At 45.9% G+C, this 27,678-nt stretch overlaps 2 protein-coding genes across 3 annotated transcripts in view; one reads left to right on the top strand and one right to left on the bottom strand.

Moving 5' to 3' along the window:
- slc25a26 (solute carrier family 25 member 26) overlaps positions 1–8,582 on the top strand; it is a gene marked incomplete in the record, with an annotated part of 48,587 nt that extends 40,005 nt beyond the window's left edge. The window contains 2 exon segments of the mRNA XM_035662379.1: positions 2,080–2,153; positions 8,127–8,582. Of these exon segments, the coding sequence (XP_035518272.1) occupies positions 2,080–2,153; positions 8,127–8,223 (171 nt within the window).
- A 5,275-nt stretch (positions 8,583–13,857) lies between these two features.
- lrig1 (leucine-rich repeats and immunoglobulin-like domains 1) overlaps positions 13,858–27,678 on the bottom strand; it is a 34,539-nt gene continuing 20,718 nt past the window's right edge. Inside the window, exons 6-18 of one of the 2 annotated variants that reach the window (XM_035661326.1) lie at positions 27,385–27,528; positions 26,706–26,849; positions 24,892–25,035; positions 22,559–22,639; positions 20,621–20,692; positions 20,073–20,144; positions 19,688–19,851; positions 18,980–19,333; positions 17,846–18,127; positions 15,978–16,412; positions 15,273–15,407; positions 14,768–15,046; positions 13,858–14,202 (exon numbers count right to left, since the gene is read on the bottom strand). In XM_035661326.1, the coding sequence (XP_035517219.1) occupies positions 14,018–14,202; positions 14,768–15,046; positions 15,273–15,407; positions 15,978–16,412; positions 17,846–18,127; positions 18,980–19,333; positions 19,688–19,851; positions 20,073–20,144; positions 20,621–20,692; positions 22,559–22,639; positions 24,892–25,035; positions 26,706–26,849; positions 27,385–27,528 (2,491 nt within the window). In that variant the 3' untranslated portion in view covers positions 13,858–14,017. The remainder of the gene's footprint in view (positions 14,203–14,767; positions 15,047–15,272; positions 15,408–15,977; positions 16,413–17,845; positions 18,128–18,979; positions 19,334–19,687; positions 19,852–20,072; positions 20,145–20,620; positions 20,693–22,558; positions 22,640–24,891; positions 25,036–26,705; positions 26,850–27,384; positions 27,529–27,678) is intronic. The other variant, XM_035661327.1, reaches the window with a different exon arrangement.

The raw sequence follows: 27,678 nt of genomic DNA, 5'->3' as shown, positions 1-27,678 counted from the left end.
TTTTTTTAACTATTTGAAAATGAAAAATATTCCATCAAATAGACATGACAAAAAGAATATTAAACATCCCTTGTATACCAGCTTTTTCACATTTTATTCTGTTATTAAAATAAGCAACATGCCTAATTTGCTTGGCCATATTTTTTGTTGAAAGGAAAAAATTGGGAAAACCATCCTTTCTATCCTTATTTGAGGCTAACTAACTAATTAACCTTCCAATTATTTTCTCAATTAATGATTAATTGTTTTGTATAGAAAATGTCAGAAAATGGTGAAATCACAATTTCCTAAAATCCAGGGTCACATCTTCATATTTCTACAGTCTAATAGTCTAAAGATATTGAGTTCACATATGACGAAGGAAATGAGCAAATCCTCACATTGAGAACCTGGAACTAGCTGGAACTGGTCTGCAAAACCAGTGTTTGGCATTTTAGCTTTAACATTTGCAATTAATTTTCTGTCGGTGTTGTGTAGGTTATGATATAAAAAAATTATATTAAAGGATATTAAAGCAGCATATTAAATCTCAAAATGGACAAATTAAAATTTCCATTTCCACCTGTGGTGCCTCACCCTAAAAGGTAACATGTCATTTTTTAAAAATTGTGTCAGACTTAAGTTTGATTTACTTGTACACAAAGCAGCAAAAGATGACAAGTCCAGGCAGGAGAGTGAAGTGGGGAGAGAGCAGGGCTGCTGTTGACGGGTATGGACGGTTTGGATTGGACGAAGCAGAGGAAATGTGGGTGTTGGAACTTGTCACATTAGTTTCCGTCCCACAGCAGTAGAAGGAGAAGGTTGTCTCTTTTCTACAGCGGGCAGAATGAAAGAGTGGTGTTGTACGGTAGGCAGCCTAGTGCGGGCAGACATCCAGGGCACAGCTGGACGTGCAAAGCCCCTCCAGAGCAGGGACTCTTGCCACACCGCCCTGCCTGCAGCACAGGCTACATGCCTGGTACCACACGCTGCTGCTGCATGCCTCCTACGCTGCTACTGTACAACATTGCTCTTCTCCTCAGGCTGGCATGTTTCCTGCAACCACACTGCTGCCATCATGTCCACTATCCTCCTCTGGAACCAAGTGTGGCAAACACAGCAGTCGATCTCAGGCTGGTGTGGTCTAACACCTGTTCAGCGGTCATTGGTCGACATGATTTTTAAAATTTTTACTACTTACACGTGATTGTAGGGAGCAAAGCAGCAAGCCATCATGTCGAAGAAACTTATAGAATTAGCTGCATGAAGATATTTTTGTATGTCAGCACAAGTTACACAGGGACTGTGTGTGTGTGTGTGTGTGTGTGTGTGTGTATGTTTTGGACACCCTTTTCCTCCATTCCCTCCTTCCATCATTCCAAAGTGGTAAAAGGAAAAGAAAACTTGTCAGACGTGGAGAGAGTCATTTCTCAGCCACCTGTCTCCAACAGAAACACAAGGGATAGGGGTGTTTTTCCCCTCCTCACATGAATAAAAAGCGGGAATCTTCGTCTCGTTCCAGCAGATCTGGGAGTCGCAATTTTCAGCGGATGCCGCAAACTGTTTCCTACATGCTCAGTGAGCTGTAGCGTGGATTGTGATGCGTGCACACACACACACATACATACTCCTGCCGCCCGCACTCCCTCCTCTCCTCCTCATTTTTGTCTTTCTTTTTCTCTCCCCTCTGGGCTGCCACCGCCCACCCTCACTTAACCCTGGCTGGCCCTATCCTGCAGCTCCCGTACCCCTCCACCGCTCCACAGTGATGGATTAAAAGCTCTCTGGCCAGCTAAGCCGTATTGTGTAAATAAAAGTTGTAGACTTGACGGGTGTGGAGGGAGACGAGGAGAACTTGTTGAGTGTGTTTTTGGGTGGGCAAACGGCTGGGTGGGTGTTGGAAGGTGTCACCTTCGCTGACACAGCTGTCCGTGAGGAGAACTGGAGGGGGAGAGGGGGGAATGAAAGGAGGGAGGGAGGGAGGAAGCTCAGCTGAAGAAGACTAAACAGGGTGTCTGTTGGAGGAGCAGGAAGTGAAGGAGACGATCCATCAGTCATCACACCTCTATTTTCTCTCTCTTTCCCTCTCTTTCTCTCTAGGCCGGGTCGACCACAGCCAGCGGCAACATCCCGCTGGTGCTCTACGACGTTTGGAGGAGCCGAGGCCTTACAGGGTGAGGCTGTGTCTTCATTTCAGAGAAAGTGCCATCACGATTGTTTAAAAACAGCCTGTTCACACAACCCCGTTTTTTTCTTTTTTATATCCCTGCCCATAAAAAAAACTTTTATTTTACATGATTTGATTCAACTCGCCCTGATCCCTCACATAATCATGTTTGATGATAGAGTTGCTACTCTGTGGGGGACACAAATTTACGGGCGCAGCTGAAAAATGAGATGCATAAAAGCTTTTCCTGCCGACTAGCGGTACCGTCCTATTGATTAAGGTGTTACGGGGGCCAAGTGGAAGGGTTTATTTGAGTGTTTTGATGTGTTTATAATGCGCGCCGGACAAAAGGCCAGGTCTAATGGGGCCGCAGAGGGCTGCCAGTACTAAAACAAACCCTCAGTTGCTGTGAATAATAGGCCTGCTTGTGTACAAGCCGCTATCATTTAGTTAGGATGCACCTCGGCTTAATGCTCAGAGCAGATTTGGTTTGGGACTGGGCCAAACACCAGTGGGACATGTCTCTCTCACAAACACACACCACTGTGTAATTGTTTGTTTGTGTAGGCTGAAGTGCTGGAATCTAATCATAGAGAAATTACATTTCAGCTTTGTGTTTTAATATGAGCCAAGGGTGATTCCCTACAAACTGCTTTCAAACATCAGTAATAACCTAGCCTTCAATTTTAATAAAGATCATGCTTAAGACTACTGCACGATCTCACTGAGGTGGTAGTTGGTGGGCCCCTATGGAAAAGCCTAAACCCCTCTCTCACCTCTGGAGCAGTAACCAAGTGGTAATGTACGGGGGAGCTCTTTGATGCCCGTCCCCCACCTCTGCACCGCGCGGCAACCTTTCATGTTTTTCCTCTCACCCTCACTATCTCCTCAACCTGTCCTCTGAGGCCAGCTGTAAAACTCACTCATATTGTCCACCATAAGCTCTACAACATGATGAACTCCTGAAAAATCATTTTCTCCCTTTATATTGAGGTCACCAGAGAGGGTTGGGAAAATAAGAAAAAAGAGAGCAACTAAGAGAGACGAGAGAATGAAATGCAAAGACAAAGGAGAGTGTGTAGAAAGTAGAAGGGGGGCCTGTTGTTCCGCAGGGCCAAAGGCCTGGTGGTTGCGCTGGTGCATGCCTGATACAAATTGCTGGGGCTTTAAAGCTGTAATTATGGTAATAGGCCCAATTGCAGTGTAGTGAAGCTCTAAAGTGCTTCCATGTGTGTGCCATGCCCCAGAGACCCCGGGTTAGCGGAGAGCGGTGGAGCTTACACCGGCCTCCCCCAGTAACCTGCAAAACTACCAAACTGCACCAGGAAACAGGTCTAAACAAAGACTAATAAGCAACATGTCCTTCAGTCTGTCTGCTTTGTGCCATATGTAAACCAAAATGGAAGAAAAGTTAACAAATGATGTGTTTCTACCGCATACACACAACAAAGCAGAGACTCTGGAAATTTGTGGTAAACCATAATTGTAGTTTCGTGGCATCAGGAGTCTTTGTTCTTCACTGTAACAAAGTAAGAAGTTGAGCAGTTTGAGCACTTTCCACCTATTCAAATTCAAATGATATGAACACACTTTAAGTAAGTGTGATTTAGGTGTAGAGTGATGTGGTATAGCAAGCAGCTATAACTGACTCTGACACAGTGAAGAGCAACTTTCTCCTGCCAATCAGGGCTTTCTATTTGTGGAGACCCAGATGATCCGCAAGTGGAGCATTTCTGCTTTATTAAGCATTTCTGGGAAGATTAAATCCATTCATATCCTTTCGCCGTGCAAGGCAATAATTTCAGTGGATGTAGCTAAAAGATAAGGCTGGCTTTAATTTTTTTTTGTTCTGAATGTATCCCATGAAAAGTAGTGCCAGTAGTGCCTTCAGTAGTCCCTTTGTCAATACACCCCAACCTCCCCAGCTTGTAGTTTTTAGCAAATGTTACTCAAACAGGAGTAAATGTGATGAGGACTATTTTCAGCCATGGATCTGGTGTGCATCCAGCAGGATGTGGGAATGAGTCAAAACATATCACCCACTGCAACTGTGTGGCTCACTGATGTGTTGGAGCTCTGCGGCATAGGGATAACTACATAAGGCTTTCGCTACACTGACAATACTTGTCAGTAGGATACACTCATGGGTTGTGTTGGTGCGGTTTGTTGACGATGGGGAAAAATACAGAACATTACTAGACCTATCCTTTAAACAAATGGTATGCAAATGATGAGGGACACATCATTTGTCTCAGAAATTCCAGTAGACCCACTGAATGCCTCTCAATGAAAGAGTCACATAACTAATAACGGCTATCTCTGATAACCTCAGCACTGTTCCTGTTCCTACACAAGCCTGAAATCAGCTCCCACATACATTAGAAGATTTCCAAAGATTATTCCCAACTGCAGCCAAGACATTCTCTCTGAGTTCACCGCTGTGTTCTTCTGCTCTCCTGTCATGCCTTAAAACTATATTTAGTCCAATTCCTCACGAGAGCGAGCTCCGGCTGTGCTCTGACGTCTCAGAGGTCCACAGGTGGGCCCTGATTCCAGACAGGAAATGTAACGGTAGTCGAGAGCTGAGACAAAACAAGAGCGTTGAGTTTTAAATTTAGTTCATTCCTCTCACTGCTGGCAGTCAGTCCAGTCACATGAGAAGATGGAGCGGGATGTGTCAGAACTTGTTGTGTCTACTGTGTTGTTGTTTAGCAGCCCAGCTGTTTTGTCTCTTCGCTTTCCTCTCTTCCTGTCATTGGATTGTGATTAGCTTTGGAGCACATGTCATATTGTCGTGTAAGTAATGTTAAGTACTCGCCTGGAGCGGGCCTGTGGCTTATGTTTCAGCAGATGGTGATAGAACGCCGTGTCGAGATGGAAAGAGCACGCTGAAGGGCAGGACAACGACCTCTGACTAATGTCTCCACGTTTATTTGGAGCATTTACACCAGTCTGTGCTTACACAAACACACTTGGATTCTCTCTCTCTCTCTCTCTCTCTCACTCACTCACTCACTCACACACACACACCCACACGCACTCACAGGCACTCACAGGCACTCACACTCTCTTTGTGTCTCACACCACGTTCACCTAACCCTTCACTGGCCGTCTTTTAAAAAACACCCGATCCGGGCCGGGGTATTCTGAAACGTGGAGTTGCGTGAATTGTTGGGATGTCTGGGAGATCCCTGACATGCTTGCCACCTTGTACAGCTTTGCAGTCGACAAAAGTGACATACAAGACAAATAACAACAATCTGTGACCCAAATCCTAAAATTCCAGTTAAAAAGCTGCACCCAAGTGTCTAGAAATAGTAGCTTAATGTAGGGCACTGAAAGTTAATAAACTACAGCGCATGCACAGATTCTTGACAGAAAAATAACATATTTTATTTTTACTCAATGGCCGCATACTAACTTTCGTATGGGATACGTTATCGTGTCAGGTGGTCTGTTTTTCATAGCATGTTGGTTGACCTTGAAAATAGCAGTTCCATATGAAAACAAAAAATAACCTTAATTCAAGGTCGACGTACTAGCTTATTTCTCATCAATCATGGACTGAAGCCAAGATCAACCCAAGCCAAATCCCAAAATCCCAGCATGAATGTTCCATCGTGAGTGACGCTCATTAGTCACTAGTCACACACTCCAGTGATTTAGTATTGCACTTCCAAAAAGTTGGGGGACGCGCAAATGACGAATGAGAGAAAGAATGGTAAAAATGGAAGCATCAGAGGCAGAGATATCCTGCCTTTTAGTCTCTAGTCTGCACCAAACTCCAGAAACCCCACATTTCCCATAGTGCAGCTCAGTTGCCTGTATATTTTTGTTGTCTCCAAACCAAGGCTGAGCAAACTTGATTACACTTCGGGTCTTATTGGATCCCTAAGTGGTTTTATCTCATGGCGACAAATAAGAAGGAGCTGGTAGAGATCTGACGTAGTGTGGAAAATATCTGTCAGCTTTTCTGTCACACAGTACCAACCTTTTGTGAGTCTTGTAGCTGTAGAAGCCTTTTTCACTGAAGACACATTAACATTTCAGAGTAAAAAAAACCAAAACACAGGTATACATGATGAAAGCAGTGATGGCTGGATTCCATTTAGCTGCTTCAGTTTTAGGGTCCCTACTGTGCATGCCGGCTCACCGTCGCATTGGCGCGGCTTACTGGAACACTCAAATAAAACATTGTTAATGTGAAAAGGCCCTACTCGAGAGGCTTCTCTGCAGCATCTGCTCGAGCACAGCTGATGGAATCCAAACACAGTTTTGTGATATCTCCGAAGTTTTTCTCAAAATCAAAACGGACAGAAACGCAAGTACTAACACACACACACCCACGCAGATGATGAATGCAGACATTTTGTGTGCGTAGACAGTTTTACACACTTTCTTCACACACACGCGCGCGCACAAACACACACACACACACACACACACAATACTCTTCATCTATTACATCTGGTTTGGATGGAGCCAGACCATGTGAGTGCGGGGGCGTATTGGCAGACAGAAGGTGTTGGTAGGCAAATACACCGCGAGGGAGAGAGAGAGAGACAGGCAGGGAGAAACGGGGGGAAAGAGAGGGAAGAGAGAGACACAAAAAAAAGGCAGATGAACAGACGGGACGAAGTGAGCACGTGTCTGAGAAGTGGATGACGCAGCAAGAACAGGAGACGGAGGAGAAATCCCCGAACAACTGAGCCAGCTGAGGGGGCCGCCGCTGGACGGACAGACAGAGAGAAATGGATGGATGGACAGCAGAGGGACATGTGTGGATGTCATCTGGCCATCAGTCACGCAGAGAGAGAAAGAGAGAGAGACAGAGAGAGAGAGAGAAAGGAGGGGGTGAGAGCTCCAGGGAGGCCTTGGGGTGGGGGCTTGAAGCCTAATCCCAAAAACAGCTGTGTGTCGTGGGGAGGGTGGGAGAGGTTGGGGGGGCGGTGGTGGTGGTGGTTCTTGGGAGACGGGTGCTCTCTCATGGCTCATCACATCCTCTGACCCCCGCAACGTCACACAGCTTCTCCGTGGGCCTCAGCCGCTGCTCCTCGTGGCCCCTCTCCCTCGCTGTACAGCGGCTCCACCAACAAGGCCTCATGTTTGAGCCGCTCCCATGGACCCCCTGCACCCGTACACGAGTCCCCGCTTCCACGAAGGAGCCGTAAATCACTCGCAGATACTGTTGATCGGTGGAGGGATACACGATACAGTCTGAGCTGCCCTGGGCTCCGTTCTTCGTGGAGATAATTAAAGTTGCAGCAGGAAAACTGTGGAGGAATTAGCATGAATTTCCAAGTACAGAACACAAATCTCCTTCCTGAATCTTCTGCTGTGGAGAAACAACTTTTTTTTATTTTAACTATATGCAGGTTTATTCCAGCCCCCAGTAATCTTTTTTTTTTCCATGTCATCTCTGCTGTGAACACATTAGTTTTGTCTTTGTGGATTTAGCTTAGCCAAGATATAGTCAAACTAGTTCAACTCAATAAATTATGAGGCAATGCTGTATTATTTTAGTAAACACAGTTAGTTATTCTGAAATCAGAGACATTTAGTTTGATAACTATAACCCGTTTGCATTGCTCCGACTATATTTAGCATATGGATTGGCTAATGTGTCAGTAATAGGTCGAATATAAATATACTAAACTGAAACAGCACTATTCCATTAGCAACAACATTGTTAATACCTTTTTTTAATATTTGAATATCTTGTGTCATTGTATAATTGCATCCAGTGATAATGAGCATCAGCCTGCATATCACAGTCTGTTATTTATTTACTTAAATAAGCGGATCAGATCAGTTGTGATAGAAATTAACTCTACAACAGCAATGGAAGCAAAACTGTGATGATCAGGAAAGAAATCCCAGAAACACTGATCGCTACTGATCGGCTTGTATTTGAATATTAATAATAGTGATTTCTGCAACTATAAAACATCTATCGCTCTTTCTCTTCCTCTTCCTCCAGTCTGTTTGCAGGCAGCATTCCGAGGGTGACCTTCATCAGCGTGGGTGGTTTCATCTTCCTGGGAGCCTACGAGAAGGTCCGCCGCTCTCTGCTATAGCAGCACATCCTCAGCGTCCGTCCTGAGCCCTGACCTGGTGGAGGAACCGCAGGGAGGCGGCACCCCCGCCTGCACCTCCATGCTGCCGGGCCCCCGAGAAGCAAGGAACACCTGGTGATCGGGTGGGAAGAGCCATCCGTGCACTCTGATCGCATTACCCAGGGTGCTGCATTCCTGCTCATCAGTGCCCCGCGGGTTGAGTTTAACAGCCCGAGCTCACGCTTGCGTAACGGCACCATCGGTTTGGTGAAAGGACCGCGTCACACGAGACTTGCAATGAAGCGTATTTACTGTTCAATGTGTACTGTGCGTGGATCAATAAGTTATGGTATTAAAGGCCGTCTCTTTTTATACTCTGAGTGAGGTTTGGTGATTCATTTGGTTCTCTGCAGACTCCCTCTGCACGGCTTCATGGTCACTTTAGTGTTTTATCAATATTCCTCTCTCTGCTAAGCCAGGCCACCTGTGTGAAAGAGCGGCCGGGGAGAGACACAGTAATATCTCACCATTGTTACATTCCCACTGGAGCACAACTGAGCTCATCCACCTGCGACAGCTTTATTTTATTCCTCAACAATAGAACACTTTGTTAAATTAACTAGGCTTAGGGTTTATTAGGAACCTCAGGTGTCACATTTGTGGGTTTATCTTTGTTTATTGTGAAATATTTATTAGGTGATTGGAAAATGGTATCTTCTGTTTTTTCATACTTTCTAATTGTGTTTCATTCTTTGACAAAAAATCCTCATTTGTCGTACATGGAGTTAGCTTGATTGGGTGTTTGATGGATTTGACGTACACAGGAATGATTTACATTCTGAAGTTGATTTTGTACTTGGAGTTTGTGTCAGTCTGTAAGGAGTAATTCCTTCATCTCAGAGCTCTGAAAGTGCAGGCCTATTCAAAGTTACAACCATTTGTTAATTGCATCAATAGAGCATGGTGAAACTCCATTCTTCCCTCAAATGAAGATACTTGTCACTGCAAACAGTTCTATGTGGCGAAAAATGAAGTTAAAACAATAGTTTGACGCTTTGGGAAATGTTTGTTTGCTTACTTGTCGAGAGTTAGATAAGAAAACATCTCTTGCTTCTGTACGCTAAATATGTAGCTACATTCAGAGTACACTTAGTTTAGCTTAGCATAAAGACTGAAAACAGAGGGAAACAGCTAGCCTAGCTCTATCCATAGGGAAAAATGTACAAATAATTTGCAGATTTATATACAGAGGTGGGACCAGCCAGACCCCAGGTAGTTACTTGTCCTGACCAAAAAATGTGAATAGTCATTTTTATACTTTAGTTTTCAAAAGGATTAAGATATAATGTGTTAGTGTTATTAGTTATAGCTAGCTGCTTCCCCCAGTTTCCAGCCTTTGTGCCAAGCTAAGCAAAGCAGCTTCATATTCACCATACTGACATGGTAAATATGCAAAACGATGGATAACTATAACATGATTGAAAAAAAATTTCATGTGAAAAAATTCAGGTTTTCCCATGCAGCTATGCACTGTCAAGTACCAGCACCAACTAAGCAGAACACAGTTTAATAATCTGTTTCAGCACATAGAGCAAAGCAGTCCACACGCTAATTAATCTGCTCCGGCTGTCTGTCTCTGACAAGACCAGCCTGAGCCTAGTGTTAGCTATATGCCTACATGGTCGACTCCCGTGGCTTCACTTCTCCTAACAAGTGATAGCGTCTCATCAACAAACATAAAACTGAGAGCACAGATTGGTATGCAGAATCTTTTTCAGTCTGTCCCTCTAGTAGATAGACAGCAAGAGCTAGCCACCTGGAGTTACGGCAACAGTCCCGTAAACTGTGGCAGGTTTGCAAAGTGTCAAGACTGCTCATGTAGCCAGCTATCATCTCCATTACTTTTTGACTGAAAATAACCTTTTTTACACGTGTGCAACAACACAAATGAGAATTAATCCAATTATTTGTTATATGCTGCCTTTTCCAACTTTAGATCCCAATAATGTGCTCAGCTCCTATCCCTCCTTCTACTTTTATTCCCGCTTTCTTCTTTGTTCTCCTGTCTTCCACAGCGAGTCCTCCCATTCAGCTGGTGCATCCATACAGCCGAGTGCACCCAGCTGCATGGCAATTACAGGTGGGGTTTGGAACGGTACACAACAACAAGACGCATACATTATTAAATGAACCCATGTTCAGATGAAATTGCTAAGCCAGCCAATAAAGGTAAATTACCAAAGACAAAATGCGGCAGCTAGAAAGAGAGAGAGCCCTGCCCGAAATTGCATTGCATTAATGAACAACATCATTTCTGAAAATGGAGAGGAAACACGGAGTTGCACCTATCAGCGCAAGACAGAGCGAGGCGAAATGAGAGAGAGAGCCAGAGAGAGAGGGAGAGAGAGNNAACAGCTAGCCTAGCTCTGTCCAACACTTCAGAGGCGCGGGTCAGCAGATTTTATTTGTGTTGTTTTACGTGTGGTCCGTGTGGTTATGACCATCAGGGTCGTCTTAATGTTATGGCTGATCTGTGTGTATATCACACAGTGGTCTTCTAATCTCAATCTAAGAAAGAAAGCTTATTTCCCAAATATAAATCCTTTAAGAAAAGTGTTACCATTTAAAAGCACTGCTACTAGATAGAATACAAGATACATTTAACTAGAGGTTTGTAATGCAACCTGGAAAAACCAAAACAATTTGATGGAGAGTTGTCATTCTACAATGAAAGTACATTTTATTGATTTTATTATAAGTAGTATAGGTTGCATGCACTTTTGATGGATTTAAGTTGTAGACAGCATACTTACTGGGAAGTGCCTGTATAAAAGAAGTGTGCAGGAGGAGGGAACGGCATATTTTCCCACTTACTCTTAGTGGTATCTAGCCGTGCAGATGGTTTCAGTTTTATTTGCCAAATTTTTGAGATATCAGCAGCTGAGGTCTAAAACCGAAAACGCCCAGATGAAGTCGGGCTGAATGGGGGAAAATATGGTTTTGTTGTGATTTGTCTTAACTGACCATTTAATTATCAGTAGTTCTGTAAAAACAAATCTGATTGATAACTGCAAAGATTAAATGCATTATTATGATCAGAATCAGTGGATTTCTCAGAGGTTCATTTAATAGTTTATCTATTCAAGATACAGCGTGCTCTGCAGTAAAAGGAGCACTGATGCTTTCCACATGCTTGTTTAAAATTAGAGCACACAGTTATCCAGGAGAACTTATTACAAGATGAACAAATAACTCCTCTAGGTGTCATTGAAGGAGGATTATTTAAATGTCATATGCAAGAACAGTTGGCCGCAGTATCAGCGTTTCCCTCCTCGCACTCAGTGAATCAGCTCAGTGTCCTTGCAGCCGCCACGGAGGTAAAAGTGAAGTCTTGGTGAATCCTGTCGGGGGGGGCAGAGGGAGACGGATGGCCTCACAGGTGGGAGTGTTTGTCATGTCGGTTGTCACTAGGCTGTTGGACAACAATGGTCGGCGTGTGATTGGTGGAGGCCACGGCTGGGAGCAAGTCAATCATACGGTGACAAACGTCCATCTGGAATGCACATTCTGACCCCCAGTCAGCCCCGACTCTGTTGCAAATATTTTAAACAGAACGCAGAAGGAAAAAATATGCCTGCTGTCTTTGGAGCTTCAGGGAGCCAGGACACATTCCTGTTTGGAAGATTAGCTCTCTCTGTCTGTGTGTGTGTGTCTGTGTGTGTGTGTGTTTGGTCCAGGCATAAGCTACTTCACTGCTTTGAAGATCAAGGTCTCTGAGTTTCATGTCTTTGTGCATGCTCCATTTGAATTGATGGCTTCTCCATGACCACTGTGACATGTGAGCGGCGCTAAATGCTAACTCAGCTGTTTGTGATTCTGTTGTCTCTGAAACATCCTCCCTGTTCGGTGTACGCAGGCAGGAAAACAGCACAGAACACTGGCAATAATAGCAAAATGGGATTTTATTAGACACTTCAATGCCATGTTAGACACTTCACTGTTTCAGCTTTGACATTGATACAACGGTTTCAGACAGTTTCAATAAATTACTCAGAACATGAACTGCACCCCCCCCTCCCTTGTCCCTTTTACCTGCTTCACTGGGATTGGTTTTCCAACAGGGATCTCTGATTGGTCTTGTTGGTAAAATCATCTCTGATAGGTGTTATCAGGAGTAACCAGAGGAGCGTGTCCTCCAGTTTACCTTGATAAGGCCACTGCTAACAGAGCACAGCTCAGACAAAGGTACGTTGGCGAGACGCATACATACATTAGACAATGGAACCGCTGCTCTGCCTGATTTGTGAGCCAGTGTATCCAGGAACTGCGACGCTCCTGACTGCATTAACCCTCCATGTTTGGTTAGAGCACATTTCACGAGCTTCCCGACTATTCACAGCAAGACACTGCACCTTTTATGAATCATAATGCAGGAAACATTATTCAGCTGTAGTGATGATGAGTTACGGTTGCGCTGTGGTGGTGTGACGGAGGCAGATTACTGGCCGTTTGCCTGTGAATGCACAACAGTGGATGTTGAGGCACATTACAGCAGTAACACAATGACACAACACATCGTTCTCCCTGATTCTCTGTCTTAAATTTATAGCATAAAAATGGTATAATTAAGCATTCAGCCAATTAAATGTCATGTGCACGTAGCTGTGCATGATGAATGTGACCCAGAACACGTGAGGTGTCCATGTTCATTTATCATTATTGGCTTTTTGCAGTTTACAGAGCAGCTGTTTGAGTTTGACCACATTTGGTTGCGAACTTGTGCCAAACTTTCACTTTCTTGGACAAATAAAGAAACTAATCAGAGTACAAAGAAGAATATTCTCTCCCAACAAGGTCGGAGCAGCTTCGCAGTAACTTGTGTTGTGAAACAGGTGGAAGAGCCTTAATGGTACAGTTTGTATCAACTTTACTGTGTCAAAAGAGGTGGAATGGCTCCTTCACACGGAGGAGGTTCCTGCATTCCTATTGGCAGATATCTCTTTGTGAAGTGAATATAAAAAGTGCTTTAACTGCCCCCCCCCCACAAATACCCCAGCTCGAACCGTCTGATGTACCAAAATAATTTACCTCAAAGCTCTTCCTTCATACAATAACAATGAATGTGAACTGTGTTTCTGTAAGGCCATGGTTGGCAGCGTTTGTCAGAAAAAACATTCAAGTGCAATCAAGTGTTTGTTTTGTTTGCTATAAAGAGTGTACCGGTATCTCACAAAAAGTCTCTCGATATATGCTATTACAAGTTGAGTTTTCTTTGATCATGCAATAAGGCACCGCAGCTGAATGTTGGTAAAAGCTGAAAAAGGCTGAAAAATAAAAATAAAAATACCATCACTCCTTTCTTTGTCATGCACATAAATTCAAATACTCTTTTGTAAAAGTTATATAATATATAATATAAGAAAACTCTTATGTACAGTCAAATGTCCAAAGGTATATTTCTCTTTTTTCCCCTGCACATACATATACTGTACAAGATTCCCTACATTTACATGCTTCAAATGCAAGTCACATTTTTTGGAGCTAGAATTTCTTATTGGTCACCTCCCAAAAGAAGGTTTTTAACTATGTACAGCTGATACGCTCAGATGGGACGCCACCCACACAAGCTCCGCCTTCACACTCCGGATGCCCCCTGCCGCCCCCCCCCCCCCCCGGTTCCTTCAGTCCAGATCCAGGAGGCTCAGGATCAATCGCCTCGATATGAGGTAGGAGTTTATTTCCCAGTGCAAAAAAAAAAATATAGAAGTCCACTCTGCTACTGCAAGTCCACGTTTTGGGCTGGATGGAGTGCCTGCTAGTCGCTGGCTCTCCTTAGGGGGGCGCTCTCATTCTGAGAGGCTCTGAGGGTGTGTCCGTTGGACAGCAGAGTCTGCCTGAGCTCAGGCTCACAGTCACTGTCGAGGCCCGTCACGCCCAGCTTCACCGGCTTGTGGAAGAAGACCTCCTCTGATGGAGCCGGCGTTTGTCCCCCTCTGCTCACTGAAGGAACAAAGAAGCAGAAGGAGAGACGGGTTAGGGTTCGGTCACATGTATGTAGACAAATATGCATTCAGCTTCGGGAAACAGGCAGTGGAATGTATGCACAGGGCTGCGTTGACATGTGGAGGTGAGAATTGGTATTTGGAGGCCAATTCCTCCGGTATTACTCCTTGTTAAAAAAAAAAAAGTTATCCCAGAGCGGGCCCAGACGTGCAGACTGCGGGAGTCTGGCAGCAGTAACAACTCTGTGCTTCTTTACAGCGTTTCCAGAGAGATATCCTGAGGGGCTTCTGGGCGTGCCACTATGATACACTGTCAAATGCTGGTAGGAGCCAATTCATCAGCAGTCACGTTCAAAAGGAATTTGCCTTGACGGGTTCCTGAATTTCAGATAGTTTCTGGTGACGTGAATGACATTCCTAGAGAAGCAGGGACAGTTGGAGCTGAAACGGGTTTGGTCTATAGGGCTGTTGGTATTTTCTAGCAGTTGTAGTGCAGGTCCTCAGGGCTGCATGCTTTCTTTCAAGCGTTTACAGTTAAACACACTACACTCTCATCAGCGTACCTTTTCGATCGTGCTGTAACGTATTGTGGTTTTTGGGAAATCCTTGAATGTCCTTTCGGATCCCGTTGGGTGTCCCATTGCAGAGCGGGGTCGGGTGCGGCCCCGCGTCGTGCTGCTCTCCTGGATGAAAATGAGAGTAGGGTGGGGGAGCGGTGGGGGTGTGCTGTTGGTACTCCATTCCTCCCGCAGGGCTGAACCCGTGCGTAAGGTAGTCGGGGTCTTTGGAGTAGCTGCTGCCGTTCTCCATACAATCTGTGCACACGACCGCGCCGTCGAAACCTGCAGGCAGGGAAAGGGGAAAATAAATGATTTGGAAACAGAAAATCAACAACTGAATGTCAACACTGTGGTTAGGGTGTCTGCTGTAATTATTTCTGATGCTGAGCAGGCAGCGGCGCTCCTTTCATCATTATGCAGCAAACCAGCGTTGCTCTTGGGAAGTGGGAGAGACTGCAGGGGAGTGCAAACATTTGGCAGGCTGAGCGGGGACGGAACTGTCAGTTACCTGCGGTGTCTACAACGTGTCCGTTGGGTTGAGGTCCACCGCTGGCCTCCACGCGGATACACACATCCTGCCGCTCGGACAGAGTGCCCTGGGACGAGAGGTAGCTGGGTACGTCTGGAGGAACTATCGTCTCATCTGGGAGAGACAAAAGAGTCAGACATTAGAACCAGGGCTGAGGATACCGTCAAATATCTTCTTCCTTGAGTTCTATGGGATTAAAGTGGGCTTTGTTAGGTAGACAAAACAACACGTTTTGATGTCAACTTCAAAGATTTTGAACAAAACTATTAATTGATACACCCAAATAATAAACAAAGGATTAGTTACAGAATTAAGTGTTTAATTTAATTGATAAATGATTTATCGCTTTAGTTGTTTAATCAAAGCAAATTGAAAACATTTGCAGGTTCCAGATTATCAAAAGTGATGCTCCTTTAATGTAACTTCTATTATTTTAAATTCAATTTAGAGTTGTTTGGACAAAACCAGACATTGGAACACGTCAAACTTGGACACTTTTCACTACTTCTGTTACTTTATAGACTAAACTATTCATGTAAACATAACCAGCAGATTAACCAGTAACAAAAAGAAGAGTTAGCTGCAGCCCTATGTGGCACATTACTTTCTTTTAGGTAGTTCTCAAACAGGCTCACACAAACAGCTGGACAGACTTTTCTACTAGAAGAGGACAGAAAAAATCACCTGTGTTGGTGACACTGCACTCCTCGCTCTTCTTCCTGGTCTGGTAGATGATGCACACCCACACCAGTGACGTCACCACGATACTCGTCACCACAGCGATGACTATGATCCCTATGGTGACCGTGCTCGGCCCCACCGGCGGCGTGCAGGGGCTGCGGCGCTGATTCACCACCAGCTGGCTGTGAGCGCGCTCCGTGCCCAGGGTGTTGGACATGAGGCAGGTGTAGCGGCCGGCGTCCTCCACCGAGGCGGAGCCGATGACCAGCAGCTGGTTCCCCGGGGTGAAGTGGTGTCTGTCGGAGGGGCGCAGGGGCTGGTCGTTGCGCAGCCAGGTGATACGGGGCGGAGGGCTGCCCAGGGCCTTACACTGCAGGGCCACCGTGTCTCCCACCACCACGCTGCGGTCCTCCAGGTCCTGGGCCAGGTGGGGTGTTTCTGTGGAGCAGAGGAGTGGTTCCTGAGGTCAGCGTTATCCGTCATTCTATTGTTATTCTGTGACATCAAAGTTTTAAGTTTCTGTTCTCGGGTTTCTGGTTGAGCTCAGTTTGTTCACAGTATTGATTACAGGCTGGTGAGTCAGCTGGACAGCCTGAGCACAAAGTGTGATGTTCTGAGTTTGATATCCAACCACTGAAAGCTTATCTCATGATGAGAGTCTCATCTAATGACCGCATTTATACATCTGGAGGTCACATCTGTAGTGCTGACAAATTCATACATTTTAATCACAGCACACAGTGTGGTGGTGTGGTGTGGATGTGTGGTTGTGGGTGTGTGGTGTGTTGTGTGTGTGTGTGTGTGTGTTAAGGTAGGCCTCTCCTCTCAGACTGAGCACTTCCCTTCTCAGTGGGACATACACAGATTAAGAGATTTCACTTAACCCACTTCAGTCGCGCCTCTCTCTTCTATCAATACTTTCTCCCTCTCAGTAACCCCCCCCCCCTCCCATCATCTTCTTTCTTTTCTCTAAATTTCCCCCACTGGGCCTACCTTCCCCCACAAACTCTCCTCATTCCAGTTTTCTGGCCTCCCATTTTTCTCCCTCCGCCACTCTTTTCCAGACAGGGGCCCCTCGACTGTAGCCACCCCCCCTCCTCTCTCTCTCCTTCCCCCTCCGTCTCTCAAACCCAAACATCACAGATTCAGTCTAGAGGCATGGTTGCTTGCGTCTATATTTTACATCGCTGAGTGGATTAGCACTCAGGTTGAACTGCTGTGAAGTCTAACAAGTCTCTCACACTTCGTGCAAAATGCAAATGTGTCAGTAAAATAGCTCCTCTACCAGTCGACCATGTTAAAAATAGGAACTGTTGCTTCGGAGCTCTTTGGGGGAAATTTAAGGCTTGTTACTATTGTGTGGTAGCAAGGAAACCCCCCAACTTTTTTAGCTCTGTTCAAAGACAAAGGACAAAGATGATCTATGTCCCGAGATGGTTATAGGAGAGCAGCTCCATTTTGTTTGATTTAACAGTGTAAAACAGCCAATAAACTGGGAGCACTGAGGCCTGCAGTGAAGCAGCCATGACTGTCCCTCCCACCGAGAGAAGCGAAGGGGGAGGTGGGAATGTCTAACAAACACCCCTCTGTGAGCCCCCCATGCTTCCCCACCATCCCCCTTTGACCCCCAACTGTAACCTTTGGCCCTTGACCCGCCGCAAGGCCACAGCTGCAGAGAAAAGAAAAATATAAAGCCTCTCATTCTGCGGCCTCGGACTGACCAATTCCCAACTGAGCGCCTGAGCTATTTACAAGTGCTCTTTTTGGGCATGTGGGAAAATGATCAACGCTGGGTTACGCTGAGCGCAAGGCAAAAATGTGCCAATATTAGCTCAACGAAACTTTGAGGAAGATACAGACGCAGCTCTTACCCAGCACAGTGAGCGTGGCGTTTGCAGAGACAGTGCCCGCCGTGTTTTTGGCAGTGCAGCTGTAAACGCCCATGTCCTCCGGCTTGACGTCCATGATGAAGAACACGTCGTCGTCGGGCATGACGTGCATTCGGCGCTCGCGGGCAGCGGGGAAATCGGTGCCGCCGTCCTTCTGCCAGGCGATCTGTGGTGCCGGGTGGCCCTCGGCGGCGCACTCCAGCCTCGCTGTGTGGCCCGTCCTGATGGTGCTGTCCCTGGGAGTCTTTACGAAGGATGGGAGAACTGTGAACAGAAGAGAGACAGTTTTTATCAGTGTACTCTTTGCAACGCAGCATCTTTAACCTTTATGCATCCTGGGAAAGTCCCCTCTTTCTTCCCCTGCCCACACCTATGAGCTGGAGCAGTTTTGGGTTAAGAACCTTGACAGCAGTTGTTGGGGATTACACAGCATTCACTTCTTCTACTTTCACAGCTGGTGCTGGCATTTGAATCCAAGCCCACAACTCCACGACACAAATATTTCCGCCATTACACCACAAAGAAAAGAAGCAGCTAGAGGTCGGCTGCAGACTTGGACAGGGAACCAAACTCTAGATAAATACTCCATTTGCAGAAAAGCAGATTGACAGAGCGCAGAAGAGATGGCTCCTGTTAGCACTGACATGCAGCTAAATCAATTTGTTCCGAATACCATCCTGGGAGAGATGGAGGCCCGAGCCAGAGAGGGAAGACTTTATTCAAGTGAAAGAGAAGAACTCAGCATGGCCACTAATCTCAATCGCTCCTCTGTCAAACGGGACAATTGAAACTCAGATAAGTTTAACATAAACAGGCATTTTCATTAGGTGGAAATGATGTAATCACACACCTATCAACACAGATACTGAAGCAATGTTTTTTTCTGTCCATCTTGTCTTGACATGACACTGGAGCTCTACTATTTTTCTGTTTTCCCCTCACATTTTATTTGTCATCATATTTTTCAAACCATAATGACTCAACTCTCCCCCTTCCATAATATTAATAACATTAATGTCCATCTCAACACAAGTTAGTCCTTTACTGAGCATCTGCTAGACAAATTGAGCCCAACATTGATTTAACCTTTAAATAAAAACAAAAAAAAAAACCTACCGTTGACAATGACGCGGGCTTTGCTGGAGTAGGTGGAGCCAAAGTGGTTGGTGATGATGCACTGGTAACGGCCCTCGTGGGCGAAGGTGACGTGCCGCAGGTGCAGGATAGTGGTGTACTCCATCACGCCTCCACCTGAACCTGGCGAATCAGATGTTGTGCCTTGGTGGTGAGCGCGCACATGGGCATAGTTCTCCGTCTCGGCGTGGCGAAGTAGCTCCTGGTCCTTGCGCCAAGCGAAGGTCATGGGGGAGGAGCTGCTGCTCGCGGCCGTGCAGGTGAGACGCACGTCGCTACCGAGGACTGTCACCGTAGTTTCTGGCTGCACGGTGATTTGAGGTTTCGGAAGGTCATCTGAAGGTGTAGAGCGATGGAAAGGCAGAAGTGGAAGGAAGAAAAGAAAAAAAGTGAGAAAAGGCGCAAAAGATTGCGTGTACGGATGGACAGAGGGACGAGATAAAAGCGAGTTGTGTGTGTGGTTCAGTGCCAAACATCAGAAATGTCTTTCAGTAGGTGTCTGCTTGCTATGCATAAATGGCTGTGAAAGAGGCAAATAATGGCTGACGCCAAATGCAGAGCTAAACAAAAACACCACACAAACAAATATGTGCAAGTATGTAAATAACAGAACAGCGCCAAGCTGTCAGTGTGACTCTTGCTCAACACACACGCCCACATAAACACAGATTAAGCACACACATAACTCACCGCACACAAAGCTGCTGGACGGAGCCTGGAAGATGCTGGTGCCCTTGAGGCTCTCAGGGTGGGCGCAGGTGGCATTGACACCAGCCTGCAAACCACGTGTCACCAACCAGTCGGGCAGCCAGTGGAGCTGGCAGTCACACAGGAAGCTGTCGCTCTGAATGAGACTGCGGAGGAGAGGAGAGAGGTAAGTACATGTGGTATATCTCACATCTGTTGCATCTGTAACGGAATATGTGTTTCTGAGAGTGTGTGTGGATGCCAAAAGCACTGGGGGACTTGAGGCGTGTGTGAATGTGTGTCTGCTGCTGGCTGTTTTCTGCATGTGTGGATCTGTACACACACTGTGGGTGATGTGTGTTTGTGTAAATGCAACAGTATAACTCACAGGGTTTTGAGGTTCTTCATTTTACTGAAGGCATCGGTCTGGATGGATCGAATAGCGTTCTCTCCCAGGTTCCTGTTGGGACATTACACATCGTCTCATCAACTGAATGCACATTCCAGCCATACACTCACAGGCTTTCATTAAGGAAGCTCTGACTTCTAAGCAAGGTGGAAATATATGTACGTCTGAGGATACATGCCAGCTTTTCCGTCCCTCCCTGCCCTCATTTGACAAAGGCCTGTGAAAGAGCTTATAGGAATTCCATTTCTTCTGCGGAGCTCGCCATATGCTCAATAACTTTGTTCTTGTGCAGAGGCAGGAAAAAAAGGCCAAAGTTGAGATTGTGCTAGGCTAACGAGAGAGAAGCAGCTGGGTGCTCGCAAAAGCCTCTGTCTTCTCCTTTTACAAAGACGCTATTAAATTGCTAGCAGCCTGCTCTCTGCCAGCTACTTTTGGCAATACTCCCTCCACCACCCAACCCTCTCTTCCTAGCCCTCTCTCTCTCTCTGGCAGGGAGGAGGGGCAGCTAAGCATTGTGGAATACTCACAGGTGTTCCAGGGTCTCCAGGCCAGAGAAGGCTTTCTTGGCCACCGACTTGATCTTGTTTCCAAACAGAGTCCTGCCGTTTCCAAACATGAAGGGTGTCGATAGATGAAGAGAGAGAGAGGGAGAGAGGAGAGGAGGGGAAGAAGAGGGGGTGGGAGGGGGGTGAAAAGAGAGAGCGAGAGAGGGAGAGAAGCACAATTAGCGAGGCTGAATCTGATAAGAGTGAGGGGATTGAGGTATTGGAAATCTGAACTGTGCGGAGATTAGCCCAGAGGAAGGGTGAAGGAGATTGGATGGGGTTGGAGTGAGTGTGAGTGTGTGTGATGGTGTGTGTGTGGTGTGGTGGTGTTTTGGTGTGGAGAGAGTGTGGTGTGTGTGTGTGGTTGTGGTGTGCTGTGAGTGTGTGTGTGTGCACCTGGGCTCTTCAAAGACCACTTTTATCTTTATTAGAATTTAATAGCAATGACCAGGCGGGGCTGTGTATGTGCGTGAGTCGTAATTATTTTCCCCTGCAGAGCTTGTAAGGACATACATGCAACCATGTGAGTGTGTGTCTGTGCCTGTCAAGCCTGGTGTGAGCCAAGAAGTGAGTCGCTGTTCCCTCTGATTTGGGGTCCTAATCTCTTCTTCCACCCTCTCCCACCGCCACCTCCCCCCCCCTTCGTTCCTCTCCTGTTGTAGCCTTCACTTCACAGGAAGAGGACACACGGCTGGTTGGTTCACAATGAAGACCCCAGTGTTCTAACTCATCCGCATGTACACACACAAACAAACGGCTGTCCTGTCACAGGGATGATGAGAGGGTTACTTTGTCTTATTTATTATTTTCAAACTTTTAGGTTTTAGTTTTTTTTAAAAACCGAGATCAACTCATGGTTCTCCTCAGCTTAGATCTATAAGATCCACTTCCTCCCATGTGGCGGTATTCACAAGCTGCTTTACGGAAACCCAGTGTGTGTGTGTGTGGTTGATACTTTGATGTCTCAGCCCTTCTTTCTCTTTTCTGCATCTCTTTTTCCCATGACTCACTTTGCCAGCGTTGGGATGCAGCGGGTCGCTTCCGCCAACGCCGTGACAAAAGGGGCAGGGTCAGAGGGCGGGGCGTGTGAGGCGTTTGATGTTGATGACTGAATGCAGCCCTCAATTTCACCCTTTCTCAGTTCCAAACAACAAGGACTGGGAAAGAGGGAACGAGAGGAGCAGCGGCATGGAGGAGAAATAGAAATAAGCCTATTGGGGAGCGAACCCCTGCCAGCTTGAAGAAAAGCCCTTTCTCCCTCTCTTTCTCCAGTTCTTTCTCTTTCAGCGGTGCTCACACTGCGAACCATCTTGGCTGGACATCATCTTTTCATCCTGCAGGTTGATGATTGCCCCTCAGTGCCAGCCACTCCATGTCCGCTGTAATTTCTCAACTAGCCAACTTTTGACATTGGACTTTTTACTAGCTGTCTTAATGAAAACATCGAGGAGTAATCATGAAAAACAGATAAAAAATGATTCACTGTATCTCCACAGTTTGGCAATAAAGCTACAGTTAAACAATGAAATCATAAGATGAAAGCCAGATTGAACTGGAGGCAAACTGGCCTGAGCTTCTACAGGATGACGGGAGTAATAAAAATCACCTTCGATGTTTCATGAACAAGCCTTGTAAAATAAAAAATAAATTAAAAAAAGAGGGAAAGAGGGTCCCTATAAGTCATTGGGGTCCTGAGGGGACAGACATCTTAAACTCTGCAACCATTAATTGGACTACCTGACCTTAGCTGGCAATGAGGGGCGAGTTGGGATTTGGAGGGAGACTTTTGGATGCAAAGAAAAATCTCTTTCTGACTGTTTCTCTGTTTTTGAAGAGCGGCAGAGAGGGATGAAAAGGAAGGGTCGACAGCGAATGAGAGGCGGAGGGAATTGAAAGAAAGAGCGAGGGGAGACCACTCACAGCTTGTTGAGGCTGTCCAATCCAGAGAAGGCCCCGTTGGTGTCCTCTATTGTGCCTGAGATGTCGTTATGGTCCAGCTCCCTGTGGAGAATGAGAAAAGAGGGGAATAAGAAAGATGGAAGGAGGGAGGGAAGGAGGAGAACAGGGACGGGGTCTGCCAGCGCTGAAGCGTTTCATAGCCCTGGCAAAGGATGGTCTGGAAGTCACGGGTTACCCCCTTCGCCCACATTCCCTCCCCTACATAACCCCTCCTCCTCCTCCTCCCCCCCCCCCCCGCACCTGGCCTTAAGAGCCCCTCTGCCGCTCTGCTCTGCCAACCAAGCGCATTCTTTCCTTAGAGGGGCGGAGAAGGAGCGTGCGTGTGACTATGTGTGCATGTGCGTTGGTGTGTGGAGGCAAACCCAGCACCAGGAAACACATGTATAATTCATGACGGCATGGAGGGACTGGCGGGGAACACAATGCCTTGTGAGAGGCCAAAACAGTTGGGTCTGTTCGTCCAATGGCGGCGGTTATGGCACAGCTAAAACTAAAGCTGAGTCTTAATGAGGTCAGGAAGCAAGCTTAGCAATGGCCAGGCAAAGATAAAAGGGATTCAGTGAGAAAAGAAAGAAAAGGGGGAAAAATGGCTTCTTTCAGAGCTTTTGAGGGTTCCTAAACACTTGTTGAATACACTTTATTTCCCTCTAAAGAACTACCTCTGTAGGTGAAGTCATAGCTGCAGAGGAGCCACCATCCCACCCCTCTGCATGGTAATCGAAAAGAAAAACAACAGAGTTGGAGGACTCCTCTGAGCCATTAAAAGACTTTTCTTTCAAACTTGAGAAAGGCCTTTGAGGTTGATGATCAGCCACACCCTCCACCATCTCCACAATGGTGCCCTCCACTCCTTCTCCGCCCTTTGCTTTCCAAGCATCTCCTATCCCCCTCTGGTTCTTTTCAGTCTCCACTGGCCGCCGTCTTAGTTAGACTGGACAAGGGCTGCCAATTTCCTACTCTTTCTGGCTGGCTGGATGTGAATGGCCATTGCCTTGTTAAAGCAAGGCCAGTGGTGGGGGCTGTCGAGCAGGGAGACCGGGCACAGAGAAGGGGGGCCCCGATGAGCCAACGACCCCCGTGGCCGAATTAGAGAGCAGGCTGGCTTGTTTGGAGCTTTCACACCCCGATGCAGGCTCCAGCCCCATGCCAGCACGACCAGCAGCGCAGGCCCAATTAAAGCTCCCCCGGCTCCTTTTCAGGGCTCAGCCTATGCCTGTCCTCCCCTTCACTGATTAGATTAGGCCTGCCTCAAAGACACAGGGCGCAGGAGCGGTAAAAAAGAAGGGGGCAAAAGATTATGGAAAATGAAGACAGAGATAGTGTGTGTTTACAGGGATGACATGAGGCAATGACAGAAGACACTTAGGATAACGGAGGGGAAGAAATGGGCATTGAATGTGCTTTAAAAGGGTAAAGCCAAAGAAACAAAGAGAGAGCAATTAAAAGACAAGAAAGGAAAACATGACCAAAAGCCTGAGATAGGGCAGTCACAAGCTCAGCTCCCTAGCCCAGCCTCTATATCCTCTGTAACTAGTTATCTAGCACCCAGTGTGCCAGCAGAGAGAGAGGCCTTATGTGCCTTGGCTTGTCACCCAGCTGCGAGAGAGAGCTTGTCTAGCGAGCTCTGGCACAACTCTCCTCTCTGGCTCTCTCACCGGGAGTAGGCATAGCCAGCAGAACCTTGGTTAGGAACCAAGACCCCCAAAGTCTTTCTTCTGGATTTATCCCCTGACTTTCTCCCTTTCATTCCCTCCTTTTCTTTCTTTCGGCCTGTTTGGGCTTTCTGTGCACAAGGTGGATCAGAGGGAAAAGAAGCCTCCGTCTGTATTCATGGCTTCTAAAAGCGGGGGAAGGACCTCGAGGGAGGTGAGCGACACGGAACACTTTCAGATCCAAGTTTGTTGGGAACTAGTGTTTAAAACAAAAACCCCACGACAGAACCAGACAAAAGCAACACAGTGAAAGAAGAAACAAGAAAATGAAGGAGTTGCCACAGAAACCAAGCCAGTAGTGATGCATGAACACCTCGTTTAAAGTACAAAAAACTAAAGAATAGACATGATTACAAATTGAGATCAAACCCGTCTTGAAAAATAAACAACTCTGCTGCCTGAAGTCAAATGAAGTGACTACGTAAGCTTAAATATCGAATATCACAGACGCATAACCAATATTAAACATGTCAGCCTTTACTGCTCCCAGGTGGCATTAATGCAGGGGAAAAACAGCAATGAGTGGGTTCTTGGGGGTCGTTAGGGGCTTGATAATGGCGGTTAGAGTGGGGGTGTACTTACAGGATGCGTACGGCCTTGAGGCCTCTGAAGGCTCCCTCGGTGATGTGGCTGATGGAGTTGTGGCCCAGACGGAGAGTGTGGAGATCCCCTAACACAGCCAGGCTGCCTTCATCCAGACGAGTCAAGTTGTTGTACGATAGATTCCTGGAGAGAGAAAGAGAGTGCGAGACAGACACAGAGACGGAGAGAAAGAGGGGAAAAACAGAGGGAAGAAAGAGAAATGTTCTGTGTGAGGTCTGGAAGGAGATGACAGGTTGGCAGAATGCTGAGGCAGCTCGCGACATCATTATACTTAAATTTCATGGCTGATTCAATGTCTATTTGCCACTCCGTGATATGTTTTTCCATTGTGCCTTTTTCTTCACCACAAGATGTTAACAGAGAATGGGCTTAGCAGACCTTAGAGCTCAACTAAGGTCCTAACTGTTTGACAGGGAAGAAAAGAAATTCTTGGTTGGAACTTAACATGTCTACAATCTCCATTTATAAGCCTACTTGAGCATGTGGTAAACCCCAGGGGAATATACTGTCACTCATTTTTACTGCAGCCCTCAAAATGTTACTTTTGACTTTCATATCAAATCTCTTTTTTTCTTACAAGGCTGGAGGACATCCAAATGGGATGAGAACAGTACATGGATTTCCAAGCAGTTTCTCTGGTTTTAGGAATTTGGAAGGAACTGTAGTAACAAGATGACACCTGACTTAAGGAAATGTTTGGTATAATTTACTTGACAAACAAGTGGAAATGAAGACTGCAATTAGTTTTAATGACTTGTAAGACTGTTTTTCATAGTATGCATATAATAGGTCTTGATAAATCTTGATTATAAATCCAATAAAGGTATCTTTCAAACAGTGGTCAAAGGCAGTATTGTGCATTTTCTGCCCTCTCTGTGGCCCTCACTGTCTGTCTCTGTGGCCAGGCCTCAGGTTTACTTGACCAGTCATGTGTGCAGAGATTCTCCCTGATGACCAGCTCAGCCCGGCCCCATTGGGAATGCAATAACAGGCTCCTTATAAAGACGAGTCACTCTTTTCTATCAGTCATGGGGTTCATCATAACCCCTGATAATAAAAAATATCATATAACCTGATATTACTGATAACTGCTGCAGCGCCGGTGGGATGATTTAGGGATGGCGCTGGGAGCAATCTGTTGGCAAAACGGCAGTGAGACACACACAAAGCAAACTAACATGAACGCCATCTACCTCTTTATCCCTTCTGACTGTTACACATAAACAAACAAAGGCGCCACAGATACCCCAGGCTACCTCGCAGTTAGCAACGCCTCAGCTGAGCAAAGCACTTTACACCAGCAATACGGCCCTCTTGTCAACAGAACAGGGAAGACTCTCAGATAATAACTCCTCATTCGGTAGACAAAGGCAGTGAAGGCGATCCTTCAGTGTAATTACCACAACACAACCGGTAGAGGATTACACACAGGTTTGCCAAACCCCCACGCTTCTGAACTGAGTACAAAAACTGTTGTCGAAGGGCTTGAGTGTTGTTGAGCCGAGCTCTAATTATGGGATAAACAGGCTTATTCTGAGAATAGCATAGCGTATTGAGTGTTAAAGCACAATGTCATTTAACCCTAGGGGTGGTAGATGGGTGATATGGATGGGGTTGGGGAGTGTTGGATTCTCAAGCTAACTTTCTTTTTTTTTTATACTGAACTACATTCAACTCTTCCACTGCAGTTATCATTCCAGGTTTAGGAACTTTAACAACCTTGTACTGAAAGGATTTTGCAAGAGGACATCTGGCACAAGGGTGTTTAGGCTAATTTAAATGCTAGTACTCACAGTTCCCTGAGCTTCTGGCAGAACTTCCATCCATCAGCGTTGATGCGGGCTATAGAGTTGTTACTGAGGAATAACTGCTGAAGGGAGGTCAGGCCGTACAGAGAGCCACTGTTCACCTCTGTCAGGCTGTTGTAGTCCAGGTGACTGCGAAAGACAAAAATTAGCAAAAAGGTATTAAAAGTTAGTATATCAGGAAGTTTTGAGGATCTGAACACACTGGTTTACTGGCAACAGGATATCAGAAGTGTGGTGGTAATTGTGTTACACTAAAATCTGGAGCAGTGTTTCTGAAAAACTGCAGAGCAATTTGTGACTATTACTGTGTTATTTTGCATGTAATTGAAGTAATATGTAAAAACTGCCAGTCAGCAGGAAAAGGTGTGATTACTGCAATACTGAGTTCCAGTAAGTACGAAAATATCTTATAAGGTTTGGTGGGTGAGTATTCCTGTAATAGTCACTAATTGGTGCAAATAGGATTATCCTCTCAGATAGTGCTTGCTCCAAGCTATGTGCCTTAAATCAAATGGGAAGTTTCAGATATTAGGTTTGATATTATATGTTCTATGATTCTGATGTGGAGGGTTTTACATAATGTATAATCCATGGCAATTTTCAAATTTTATGTAATTGTATTATTAGGTTTATGTACTGATCAGGGTTGTTCTTATATACGTACAGGACTTTCATCTTGGCCAGGTCCCAGAAGGCCCCATCAGTAAGTTTGCTGATGCTGTTTCTTTGTAGCTTGAGGACCTCCAGGCTGGACAGACCCTTGAAGGTCAGACCCTCCACCTGACGAATACGGTTCCTGTTCAGCTCACTGCGGGGTGGACAGACAAACAAAAAAAACATTCTTAAAATATTCCCAACATTTCAAAGAAGGAAGACCGTTTCTTACTTTTTTGACTGAGGAACATCTCTGCGTGTAACAGTGAATCTGTCCATCTAGCGCGTGTGTGTGTGTGTGTGT

The sequence above is a fragment of the Morone saxatilis genome, unplaced genomic scaffold, assembly GCF_004916995.1.
Source record: "Morone saxatilis isolate NCDOM2014 unplaced genomic scaffold, NCSU_SB_2.0 Contig18, whole genome shotgun sequence".
NCBI classification, from domain to species: Eukaryota; Metazoa; Chordata; class Actinopteri; family Moronidae; genus Morone; species Morone saxatilis.
Note: the sequence above shows the minus strand (reverse complement) of the source record. Positions and strands in the feature narration are given on the sequence as shown.